Genomic DNA, 11,411 nt, shown 5'->3' with positions numbered 1-11,411 from the left:
CAACACTGATTGAGAGTCAGACCTAAACATTTCACACTGCTGTAACTTTTATTCATGTATCTTGGCTTTTAAAAGTCATTTCATAATATGTTTCTTAATGTCTTTTTGTAAAGCACTTTGAATTGCCTTCTGAATGTTGTCTATTTGTTCCATTATCATTTCCAATCCCAATAACTCAAACCACTCCCATCCATTCTGCTGCTGCAGTTTGCTTTGCTTTTATTAAGTTAACTCAGGGGTAACGACTGGAGGAAGGTGGGGAAACAGGAAGTGATTTTAAGACGAGTCGACCACCCGTCTGATGGACCCCACGGCGGGATGAAGCGCCCCCCACTCTGCGGGACGTCTGTACTCGCCCTTCTCCAGCAGGTACTGGCGCCCCCTGTAGTTCGAGTGCTCGTAGAAAACCCAGACGCCGTCCTGCACGTGCGCCGAGTGGAGGTCCCGGTAGCGCCAGCGGTCCATCAGGTTGGGCATGTCGTCGCCGAACTCGATCATCTGGCCGCTGAAGTCCGGACGCTCGTAGATGCGGATCCTGTGCATGCTGGAAGGCTGAAATTATAATGTTTTGTTAGTGAGCTTTAAATAAGATAAGAGATAGATAAGATACTTTATTGATCCCAATTTCGAGAAAGTTTGTGTTGCAGCAGCATAAAAGACAAGGCATTGTACAATACAAATTAAAAAGACTAGAAATCAACGAAAAAGTAGAAAATATACATGTTGAATTTACAAATGAACAATAACAAAAACAAAATATAAAGCAAGTTAGCTGAAAGATGAGCTGGTGGACAGATTTGTTTTACTTTTGGACTGAGCCAGGCTAGCTTTTACCCCTGTCTTAAGTCTTTATGCTAAGCTTGGAGGTTTTGTTTGAGTGTTTCTATGGGATAAAATATATTATAAAACACCAAATATGTATTTAATGTGAATGCAATGGTACTACCAACTGTTATATATAATTAAAGTCAGAAAACAACTCCAAAATATCACAAATGAGTGAATAAAGATACAGAAAACTAAACTAATGTAATAACCAGCTTCTTAGTTGGTCTGAAATAATGTTCACAAGCTAAATAAACCCCTACACATTTAAATAAAACATTAAAACACATACTATAAGCTCAGCTAAAACTATTTTCTGTTTTTGAGGGGTCTCAACACTGGACAGGTGTTTTTGTTTGTCTGTTTGTCTGTTTTTGTTTGTCTGTTTGTCTTCTGTCTGTGGAAATTTGTTTGCCCTGGTGTTAAGCAGTGAGCAGCATTGTTACTCTACCTATTTTTCTATGAAGTGAAGATTTGTTTACCTACTTTTGACACATGCTCTGAGAATAACTGTATGCTGTTGAAAAAACCCAATACACAAAGTTTAAAAAATAAAAAAAGCTTTTCCCCCTGTCTTCAGTCTTTAGTCTTCAGTCTTTATGCTAAGCTTGGAGGTTTTGTTTTAGTGTTTCTATGGCTGAAGAAACCAATGTGAGTTTCTTCAGCCAAAATATCCGAAATGTTTGAATAAAGAAACAGAAAAACGTAATAACCAGCTTCTTAGTTAGTCTGAAATAATGTTCACAAGCTAAATAAACCCCTACACATTTAAATAAAACATTAAAACACATACTACTATAAGCTCAGCTAAATCTATTTCCTCACATGTCTGATGAGTCTGCAGGAGCGGATGGTGTCGTTGAAGCCGTTCCAGCTCTGGTAGTTGGGGTACTCGCCCCTCATGAGCACGTACTGGTAGCCCAGGTATTGGGGTCTCTCGTAGAGGACCCAGGCCCCCCCCTCCACCCGGAGGGAGTTGCAGTGCTGGATGTGAGAGTTGAGCTCCGGACAGTCGCCGCTGCACTCATAGTGATGGCCCTTAAAGTTATTCTCCTCGTAGAAGATGATCTAGAAACCAAATCATGAATGGTTATGAGCAGGACCTGTGAACTCATACTTGTTATTTCTTGTCATTGCAAAAGCTATTTCTTTTTTGGCTGTTTTGTGACGAACATGATGACGATGACCTAATCTTTTATTTTCACAAAAATGTAAGCTAGAGGGGGAACAGAAACATTTGTTTAAGCTACTTCTTGAACATGACAGAGAATATTTGAGAATGTATTTATTTTTGATCTTTTTGTACCTTGAACGGCTTTTTAGGAATCACAACTTAACATATCAATCATCATCAATTAAGAGACAGCCATAAATAAAGGTCTTAAGGAGATATTTAAAGAAAGATACTATCCTTTCCCGCATGCTAGCATTTAGCATGTGGTGCATCGTATCATTGTTACTCTCACCTTCCCTGTGCGCTCCATGGTCACCTTCTGTTCCTCCTCACACGATCAAATCAAAGCGCCTCGTTCTCCCTCCATCCCCGATGCTCCACTTTATTATACAGGCGGATTAAATGCACTGCCAGGAAAACCATTGTCATGCAAATGAGCTCTCCATTAACTTTGCCACATTAGCTGAGGCTGCAATTGTTTCAAAATCCATGTCTGCTGTTTGATTTCTCCTGTGGGTGATGCAGAAATTGCGAATGAATGATGTCAATGTGTTTCATCTCAAACTGTATTATTTGATGCACTCGGCACATTGTGTTGTCTCATTATATTGTATCTCATTGGCAACACCGAATACAAACAAAACGAACAGCACATTGATTAAATGATAGACATATCTAATTTAGTTTATACTCACTTACTGCTGCGGCTGAGGTACGTGTGCATGTTACTGGAGTCATTAACAGATTTTGGGAATCGACGCTGGAAGTATTCGTCCTGGTAGAAACGGATCTGAACAAACAACGTATGTGTACAAGGCGGTGAAATGGCTTCTACTTGAGCCAAGTTTTAAGAGACAGTTTTGCCAAATGAGTACAAAAAAATGCATCCACAAAGTGCAAAGAGTAGTATGAGGTTTCAATAAATTGACATATCAGAGCAATGAGTATACACATTTAGAAGAATATGGCATAAACAGTTTGATGCTTCATTAAATATGTGGTATTAAATATATAAAAGGTCACTTCATTATGAGTTTTGTGTTGTCTCCAATACTCTCATTACACAGAACAATTACCACATGGTTTGCTTTGTGTCACCTGGATAAATCAGTCAGTGATTCAGATATGTATCCCGGTTTATCACATTGTTCTGAAGCTGGGAATCCTGTTTCCTGAACAATGCAAAGCGGAAAGCATTGCGGCAAAGCATGCTGACTAAACAACGGCACTGCCAGACATCTGTTTGATATGAAACGAGCTGAGTCAGCGAGTCGAGAATTGTCCTTTTAGACAAAGAAAAGCGTCTTTATATTAAACACGGTGCACTCACTCTTGACCTTGGAAATAGTGGCTCATTATTTTAGTTTGATAATAGTTATGATATTGATGTTAAGCGACCTCAGAAAAAGCAAAACATCAGATTAATCCAAATGACTTGAGTATTTAGATCTGAATATGGAAAAAGACTAGCGCTGAATAACAATAATACTGTTTTTCAATTCAAAATTATAATTAATTCCCAGAGGATGAATCCAACTAGCCTCTAGATCCAGTCAGGACTATTCTACAATGTTTAATAATCCCATTTGTACACAAGAAATATAAGATCTAAAAAGGCAGATTGCACATTCATGCTCCTCAGAGGACGAACCATTTGGAGTTTGGACCCTTCCTGTTCTTTAATTCGACACTAATCTAGGTAAAATTGCCACATGCATGCTGTTCATTTTGTATCTAAAATGTGTGTTATTGGCTTCAGTGTACTTGTTTTTATTAACTATTTTCCTGTTCCCTCTTCAACAAGAGAAACATGCAGAGATATAGCAGCTTCATGAAGAAACTGACTGATAAATCTTAGAGATATTCAGAGGATAACTCCACCAATTGTACACGTTAAGTGAATGTATTAGTTTTAGTTTAGAGCTTGAACTTATAACAGGAAGTGTGTGTGACCATGGAGTTTAAATGTGTGGACAATAAGCAAACGGGGAGTGTCTGACAAAACTGATTTGCATAATGGGAGGATATCTTTTAAAACATAATATCATCTTTGTTCAGTCCATACAAATCCCTGTTTTTGACCCTGTTAGTGTTGAAAATACCATTTGTCTAGAGTTATGTGTGAATTCTTGTGTTTTCAGAACATGCTTGCACAAAGTCTACAATCAGAACCATTAGATTTCAGCTTTCTTTATTTCCCCGTACATTCAGAGTTAACAGGAGTCCATGATGCGCCTCATGGAGCTGAACCTCGTCATGTTGCTCATCCCCATCTCTCTGAGGTTCCTGTACTCTCCTGGCCTCAGGTACATCATCTTGCCTCTGTAGTTGGGCTGCTCGAACATCAGCCAGTGGCCCTCCATCACGTTGCAGGACTGGCACTCGTTCATGCGGAAACGATCCTGCATGTTGTCACAGTCGTCCATCAGCTCGTGCATCTGGCCTCCGAAGTTCTCCTTCTCGTAGATCTTCATCCTGAAGGGTCCCTTGTGCTGTAGGTGAAGATACGTCAGGATAATCAGGGCATTAAAGCATCAGATCCACGGGTTAATGCCCTGATTGTCTCAAGAAAACAACCTGTTATCGTGAAAAAACCACTGTGATGGTTGATACAACACTATTGTAACAACACTGGTTCTGGGCCTAAGTACCGGGAATCTTAAGAGACGTTACAATATTCATTTTGTTATTTTAAAGACTCACAAAATGGGTTTGCAAACACCATTAATGGCAGCCATGTTCCCATCAAATGTACAGGCTTCCTCAGCAAATGCAACCTGGGTTTAGAATATTTTATGACAGATTTCCTGCAAGCATTTTGCATTTGCTTAACTTTAACCTGTGCTGTCGACCAATAGAAATGTCTGATAGTCCAATATCAGCTCAGCCAATTTACAAAGTAGTTTTTGTTGCAAGTAATTGTAATTTGTGGCTTACTTATTGCAGCTGAGAGCGATAAACCTACCGTGGGGATCATGCGACTGGACCTGATGCAGTCGCTCATAGTCATGCCCATCAGGCGCTGGTTGTCAGGGTACTCGCCCCTCCTCACCAGCACCTGTTGGCCCATGAAGTTGGGCTTCTCGTAGACCATGAAGAGGCCGTTCTCCACCCTGCAGGAGTTGCACCTGCTCAGGTAGGAGGTGAGCTCAGGGCAGTCGTTGCTGGTCTCATAGGAGCGACCCTGGAAGTTCTTCTCCTCAAAGAATGTGATCTGCAAACAACAATGTGGACCTGAGTTTCCAGACAACACCTCTTCCATGTTTCTGTGATGTTTCGAAAGCTTCACTTACCCTGCCCATGTCCATGATTATTGTGTGCTGATTTCAGATGTACTGCTTCAACATCGACCCGTTTCCCTTTTTATACATCGCACGGCCGTAGCATTTCCACATGGCTTGTGCTGAAACCTTTGAGTCATCACTCTATATTGTGGCTCTGCGCAGCACCATAGGGTGGCAGATTTCACTGTATGCCAGATTCTGCAATAGCTATTGTGAATATTGGGTTTATATGTGCTTCTAGAAACTTCAACTATTTATTCATGTGCGTTCCTTAAGAGGTGAACAACTATTACAACTATTAAATACAACTACATTAAAAAACATAATTTGAGGATTGTTTTGCTTCTGTTATGACCTGAATTGACCTCTCAAAACTACATTTAACATACAATAACTATTCAGGTGGGCTGTTAAAAATGAAAGCAAGGCCAGGTGAACTTAGTGATGAGTCATGATGTTTTGCACAAAGGTGTGTGAAGTGATCTGCATCTGATACTGTATATAAAAGTGGTGCTGGGTTGTCATCATTTGCTAAAACTAAAAGCGTAACCATGGGCAGGGTAAATAATATCACATGTTTGTATCATTGGTGCAGTAAAAGTCTATTAAACTCACGAATCTAACTTTTCATGCATGTTTTTTGTTTGCAGATTATTTTCTATGAAGAAAGGGACTTCCAGGGTCGTTCCCATGAGTGCAGCAGCGACTGCACCGACATCCACATGCACCTGAACCGCTGCAACTCCTGCAGGGTGGACAACGGCTGCTTCGTGGTGTACGAGCGCCACAACTACATGGGCAATCAGGTGTTCTTGAAGAGAGGGGAGTACTCCGACTTTCAGCGCATGGGAAGCATGATGGGAATGCAGGGCATGGCTATGGATAACATCCGCTCCTGTCGCATGACCCCCACGGTAAGAAGTTCGAAGATACATTTGAACGGTCCAAAGACATGTTTGGCTCATTTAAAGCTGGCAAACTCCGCCTCCAGTGCAAGAAAGGTAGTTTAGAAAAGCATTGTATTGATATCTTCTCCTTATTTTTCTCCAACAGCACAGGGGCCCCTTCAGGATGAGGATCTACGAAAGGGAGAACTACGGAGGCCAGATGCACGAGCTGATTGACGACATCGAGTCTCTGCAGGATCGTTTCCTAATGTCTGACTGCCAGTCCTGCCAAGTGATGGACGGCCACTGGCTGATGTTTGAGCAGCCCAACTTCAAAGGCAAGATGCTGTACGTGATGCCCGCAGAGTACAGGAGCCTCAGAGACTCTGCAGCAAGCAACATGTCCAGAATCAGCTCCATCAGGCGCATCATGGACATGTGCTGATTGTTGTGTAATTAAAGAAACTGTGGGGGAAGAATAAAAACCATATTTTGAAGTATCTCTCTGCTGTTTTGTAGTTTACTTTATGTGGAGTCAGACTACATACTTTGCTAGTGATAGATTATGATTTTTGAATAAAGATTTATCTTAAACGCAGTTATAAAACATTTCATACCTCTTTGATTCCACACTAAAAAGCATTCTTAAATAATGTTAATATTACTATTTATTACATGGCTTAGTTGAATACTCGATTCTGATTGGTCAATTCAGAACACGTGACACATTGTTAATCCAGTAGTACAGACCGCTGTCAAGCACTTATTGACCGTTGTTAAGGACGCTCACATCTGCACAAAGAAGTCAGTTCGATTTAACTGTATACAGTTTGGCTGAAAAGCAGAAGTAACGGGGCAGAAACCCTAATTTTTACGCAACGGTCCAGAGTTTTTTTTTTCTTAGCGGAAGAAATACGATAATTTTTAAGTCAATAAAATCATTTCAATGAATATTGGGAGTCGAGTCATTAGTTTGTTTTGTATATGGGCGTGTAATCGCGTCGGGCTCCCTGATGAGCCTGTCGGGTGTTCTTTTCCCCATAATGACCGCCTCGCTGCACATTATCCCTTACGTAGTGCAGTGCCCGGTTCAAACTGGCCTGTTCATAATTGGCCAATAGTTGGACCAATTGCAGCTATTTCAAACCAAGTAAATCACACATGATTCGACAGACATTCGGCCTTAACTTCATTAACATTCAAGTCACACACACCTCCATTTTAAAGGCTTTAGTGCAGGGGTGACAAACTGAAATACACAGTGGGCCAAAATAAAAAAATGGGTAGGCTACTAGTCGAGGGCCGGACTGGTTCAATGTTTATGCAAAACTTATTGAAATGAACTTATTGCACATATTCAACCTGGAACTAACAACGCTTAAATTATTGCCTATAAAAACAACATTAAACATTAAATAATCAGTTGCATTCATTTCTTATGGCTCTATCTGCAGCTTTTCCAGAGTCATTTCTTATGATTACATTTTCCCACAGGCCAACAACAGCTTCAAAAAAACTATTTCCCTCAAAGAGAAAAACAAACATGCCCTGTTGCCGCAAGAAAGAAACATCCATTAAACTCAGTGTGCTGCTCTGTGATGCTAGTTCAGATACTTGGCATCTCATCTTGGGTGCAAGGTCATCAATGTTTGGGCTCAGGCTCTGAGCTGAGGAGACCCTCAGGATGGAGTGAAGGTGTGCGTGCAATATACCGGCAGGCCAGATCTAATAGTAATTAGAAATTATCCTGCGGGCCGAAATTAAATCCACCACGGGCCTGATTTGGTCCCCGGGCCTTGAGTTTGACACGTGTGTTTTAGTGGATAACCCTTTTACCAAAACTCCCAAGAAATGTTCGTCTGCCGTCATTGCAACGGTTCCTAATTCAGTAGATAACATAAATCTATGAGGTTGCAGACGGCAAAGCAACTTAAGGTAACATATAAAACCTAAAAGGGTCCTTTATAGGGCTAGAGTTTGGTCTGTCCCTTCTGGGCTACTGTAGAAACATGGTGGCAGATTAATTGTTCCCAATCGAAGCCAATAAAAAACATGATTCTTAGTTTTAAGTGATTCATAAAAACATTGTTATGAAAATGAAATTCCATTCCTGTCAATAAACCCTCCTAAATCCTACACACTGGTTCTTTTAATTCAATAGGTTGTATCCCCATGAGAACATGAATGTATGTTATATTTTGCGTTATAATGTGTACAAGCTGACAACACAGTGTCCTAAATTGGATGCTTTCTACCTCCGAGAAGCATGAATGTAGTCAGATAGTATATTGTAGTGTTCTGTAAATAACATTTTGCACAAGAGGGCATTGTGGCTGAAAGATAAGCAGAACCACAACATGCTGAGATTATAGGTCTTCTCAAACATCAATAAGGGATGTAATGTATATACTTTATTTTTCTAAATTCATTATTTGTTGGTCGTTTTACGGCTCCCTTTTGGCTAATTTGAGTAATTGATTCTGAGAGAAGAATTAGGGGCCGGTGTGTAGGAGCCGCATTTAAGTTTATTTTGTTTTGATTTATTTGGAACCTTTATTAATGCATTTTTCTGTTTCAGTAAGAGGTGTGCTTTGCTCAGGTGAAGGGGGCGGGGCTAAGGCTTTAAGTTGGAGGTGCGGTGTGTGACGGGAGAGCAGCAGGCAGCAGCAATACCGTTATTGACACGCAGACGCAACCTTATACTTAGTCAAATAACCAATTGTAACCCATGTGCAAAGATGTGTCACAACTAAAAATCATAGCAGCGAATGGCAGCAAACATCCTCAGTGTATTGAACTACGCTGTGTTTCATGAATTCTACTTTTCTTAAGGAAGAATTGTGTTTCAAAAGTGATGTATTTGAGCTTAAGTCAATGCATTTAGTGTAATTTTGCCTCGTTTATCCACTGTTCCCATATAATGAAACTGAAAACAAAAGTAATGCAGTAACTAGAGTTTGCTTTGTGACTGCACCACTACTGTTTAATCCGCGCACAGCTTTGATGTATAATACAGTAGGGACTTCCGTGCCGATGAGCTGAGTCATGGTATTTTGTACAATTGAGGGGCAGATTCTTTTGATGTCACATGATGCATAAAAGCCAGCGCGCCAGTGGGTAGAACAACAGAAATCAAAAACCGAGACCATGAGCGGAAAGGTAATGAAGAGAGGAGAGATCTATTTACTGCTAAATATTATTCTGTATATACCTGGCTGCTATATCTTCACAACTGTTACAGGATGTTTGTGTAACTATAATATTATTTTATGCATGCTTCTTAGTTAACATTAAGCTGCTTTTGGCTCTTTTCTGCTGTAACAATGTACATATCCCCTCTGCGGGACTAATAATGATTCTATGTAGTTTCTGCCATGCAACTGTGTGTAAACTGAACAGCACTCACCTTTAGCTCTCAGAGGTAATTACCCAATGTGTGTCTTTCTCTCTAGATCGTCTTTTTCGAGGGAAGGAACTTCCAGGGTCGCTCCTATGAGTGCATGAGCGACTGCTCTGAGATCTCCTCTCATCTGGGCCGATGCAGCTCCTGCAGGGTGGAGAGCGGGACGTTCATGGTCTACGATCAGCCCAACTTCACGGGCCAGCAGCACCTCCTCACCAGGGGAGAGTACCCTGAGTACCAGAACACCATCGGCTTCAATGAGTGCATTCAGTCCTGCCGCATGGTCCCTGAGGTAAAGCACAATATTACTAACAAAGAACAGACAGAGGCAGTAGGCTAATGGAAAGAGAGACGTGAGAAATATGTTTTGGTGGTAGTCTTACCCAGAAGCAGATGAAAATATCCGGATCAAATTCAATTCTGTGCCTCCAGTAGTGATATTTCCACGATGGGTAAATAGGAGAGGAACTGCTAGCTTTATCGGGTTGAGATTTTTAGTTTTTTTCCTCAAACGCTAGCTGGCTATCTAGCAATGCCTCTAAGAATTTTAAGAGAAAATGCTGCAATTTAATTCATACTGTTGTCAAAAGGATGACTTGTAACATAATTAAACTGATTATTAGCTTCCTGTTTAGTGTGGCAACCAATTAGATTTCTAAATTAAGCTCGTTCCAATTTCCTATCTATTTAGCGTTGCAACCAATTCGATTTCTAAATTAAGCTCTTTCCAATTTCCTATCTAGACCTGTAGCGTTTTCATACCTATCTTATTAGATTTACGCATATATTTCATTTGACATTGTGCACTTTAACAGCACAAGGGACCCTTCAAGATGAGGATCTACGAGAGGGCGAACTTCGAAGGGAAGATGCAGGAGCTGACCGACGACTGCGACTCCATCCAGGATCAATACCAGATGTCGGACATGCAGTCCTGCAACGTGATGGAGGGATACTGGCTGATGTTCGAGCAGCCAAACTTCGAGGGCAGGATGTCTTATCTGAAGCCGGGAAAGTACAGGAACCTCAAAGAGATGAACAGCGAAGACATGAAGTTCAACTCCATCAGACGCATCACAGAATCTGTCTAATCCCTTTTAGCTAATAGGTTTTGCAGATGCTTTGTTTTATTTACATTAACAAGATGTGAGAGGCGATACAAAAAGATGAAGAAGCCTTGTTTTTATCCTGAAACTGTGATTTGTGCATTGTTTGCATGTAGTTCCAGTTGTACTGTGCAATCCAGCCACGATGAATTTACCTCTATACCTGTGTGATGGGCACAATAAAATGATTTACCGCATAATTATGGTGGATTTCTTTCAGCACACAACTTCCATAAGTCACTATCTGAGTCAAACAGGCATTTTAATTTACTTAAAGTGGACCTATCATGCTATATTTGAATAATATATTGTAGGGCCACACCTATATAAAACATGTCTGCGAATATACCAAACACATCATGCATTTTAGCCATACCTCATTTGCTCTTTTTTAGCCCTGTTTCTGCAAGGGCTGAATCTGTGAGAAGTCTTCTTCGCTGCTTTTGTGGCAGACAGCGCCACCTACAGGCCTGGCATATGTACTACATCGTCTCCAGCGCTTTCGAACGGCAATGGCCGTGGCTGTCTCCTCCTGATAGGTGGAGAGTTGCCCATATAGGTGGAGCTCCTCGTTTCTGACGTCAGAGATATTTCAAATCTGGATCAGTCTGTATCAGATCCGTTGCAGCACCGTTTTTAGAGATTTGGGTATGGAGGAAAAGAGAGAGGGTTGTGTTTTCTGACACTTGGTGAGTTCCCTGGAACACCGGGGACACATATTCATGTATAAAA

The 11,411-nt window shown here is 40.9% G+C and overlaps 4 protein-coding genes across 4 annotated transcripts; 2 read left to right on the top strand and 2 right to left on the bottom strand.

Annotated features, from left to right (window-relative positions):
• Positions 1-213: 213 nt before the first annotated feature.
• On the bottom strand, positions 214-2,719 carry LOC104950906 (gamma-crystallin M2-like). The gene is made up of 4 exons (XM_010777502.1): positions 2,695-2,719; positions 2,292-2,509; positions 1,651-1,893; positions 214-552 (listed from the first exon to the last, which is right to left on the bottom strand). The coding sequence occupies exons 2-4, from the start codon at positions 2,307-2,309 to the stop codon at positions 277-279; spliced, it is 537 nt and encodes a 178-aa protein (XP_010775804.1). The 5' UTR covers positions 2,310-2,509; positions 2,695-2,719; the 3' UTR covers positions 214-276.
• Positions 2,720-4,212: 1,493 nt separating this feature from the next.
• LOC104950905 (gamma-crystallin M3-like) lies at positions 4,213-5,307 on the bottom strand. Its single transcript, XM_010777501.1, has 3 exons — positions 5,293-5,307; positions 4,965-5,213; positions 4,213-4,491 (listed from the first exon to the last, which is right to left on the bottom strand). Exons 1-3 carry the CDS (start codon positions 5,305-5,307, stop codon positions 4,213-4,215), a joined length of 543 nt encoding a protein of 180 aa, XP_010775803.1.
• A 527-nt stretch (positions 5,308-5,834) lies between these two features.
• LOC104950904 (gamma-crystallin M3-like) lies at positions 5,835-6,615 on the top strand. The gene is made up of 3 exons (XM_010777500.1): positions 5,835-5,843; positions 5,934-6,197; positions 6,337-6,615. Exons 1-3 carry the CDS (start codon positions 5,835-5,837, stop codon positions 6,613-6,615), a joined length of 552 nt encoding a protein of 183 aa, XP_010775802.1.
• Positions 6,616-9,237: 2,622 nt separating this feature from the next.
• LOC104950903 (gamma-crystallin M3-like) lies at positions 9,238-10,879 on the top strand. The gene is made up of 3 exons (XM_010777498.1): positions 9,238-9,329; positions 9,623-9,865; positions 10,389-10,879. Exons 1-3 carry the CDS (start codon positions 9,318-9,320, stop codon positions 10,662-10,664), a joined length of 531 nt encoding a protein of 176 aa, XP_010775800.1. The 5' UTR covers positions 9,238-9,317; the 3' UTR covers positions 10,665-10,879.
• The last annotated feature ends 532 nt before the right edge of the window (positions 10,880-11,411 follow it).

Source organism: Notothenia coriiceps, unplaced genomic scaffold (assembly GCF_000735185.1).
Source record: "Notothenia coriiceps isolate Sejong01 unplaced genomic scaffold, NC01 NC01_scaffold00018249, whole genome shotgun sequence".
Taxonomy (NCBI): Eukaryota; Metazoa; Chordata; class Actinopteri; order Perciformes; family Nototheniidae; genus Notothenia; species Notothenia coriiceps.
Note: the sequence above shows the minus strand (reverse complement) of the source record. Positions and strands in the feature narration are given on the sequence as shown.

What these genes read in the sequence shown, in the direction of transcription:
- LOC104950904 (XM_010777500.1), top strand. An exon ending in CCTGTCGCATGACCCCCACG is followed by an intron (nt 6,198 to 6,336) that starts GTAAGAAGTTCG and finishes TTTCTCCAACAG; the next exon opens with CACAGGGGCCCCTTCAGGAT.
- LOC104950906 (XM_010777502.1), bottom strand. An exon ending in CCTGCAGACTCATCAGACAT is followed by an intron (nt 553 to 1,650) that starts GTGAGGAAATAG and finishes TTATAATTTCAG; the next exon opens with CCTTCCAGCATGCACAGGAT.
- LOC104950903 (XM_010777498.1), top strand. An exon ending in CCTGCCGCATGGTCCCTGAG is followed by an intron (nt 9,866 to 10,388) that starts GTAAAGCACAAT and finishes GCACTTTAACAG; the next exon opens with CACAAGGGACCCTTCAAGAT.
- LOC104950905 (XM_010777501.1), bottom strand. An exon ending in CCAGTCGCATGATCCCCACG is followed by an intron (nt 4,492 to 4,964) that starts GTAGGTTTATCG and finishes CTTCACCTACAG; the next exon opens with CACAAGGGACCCTTCAGGAT.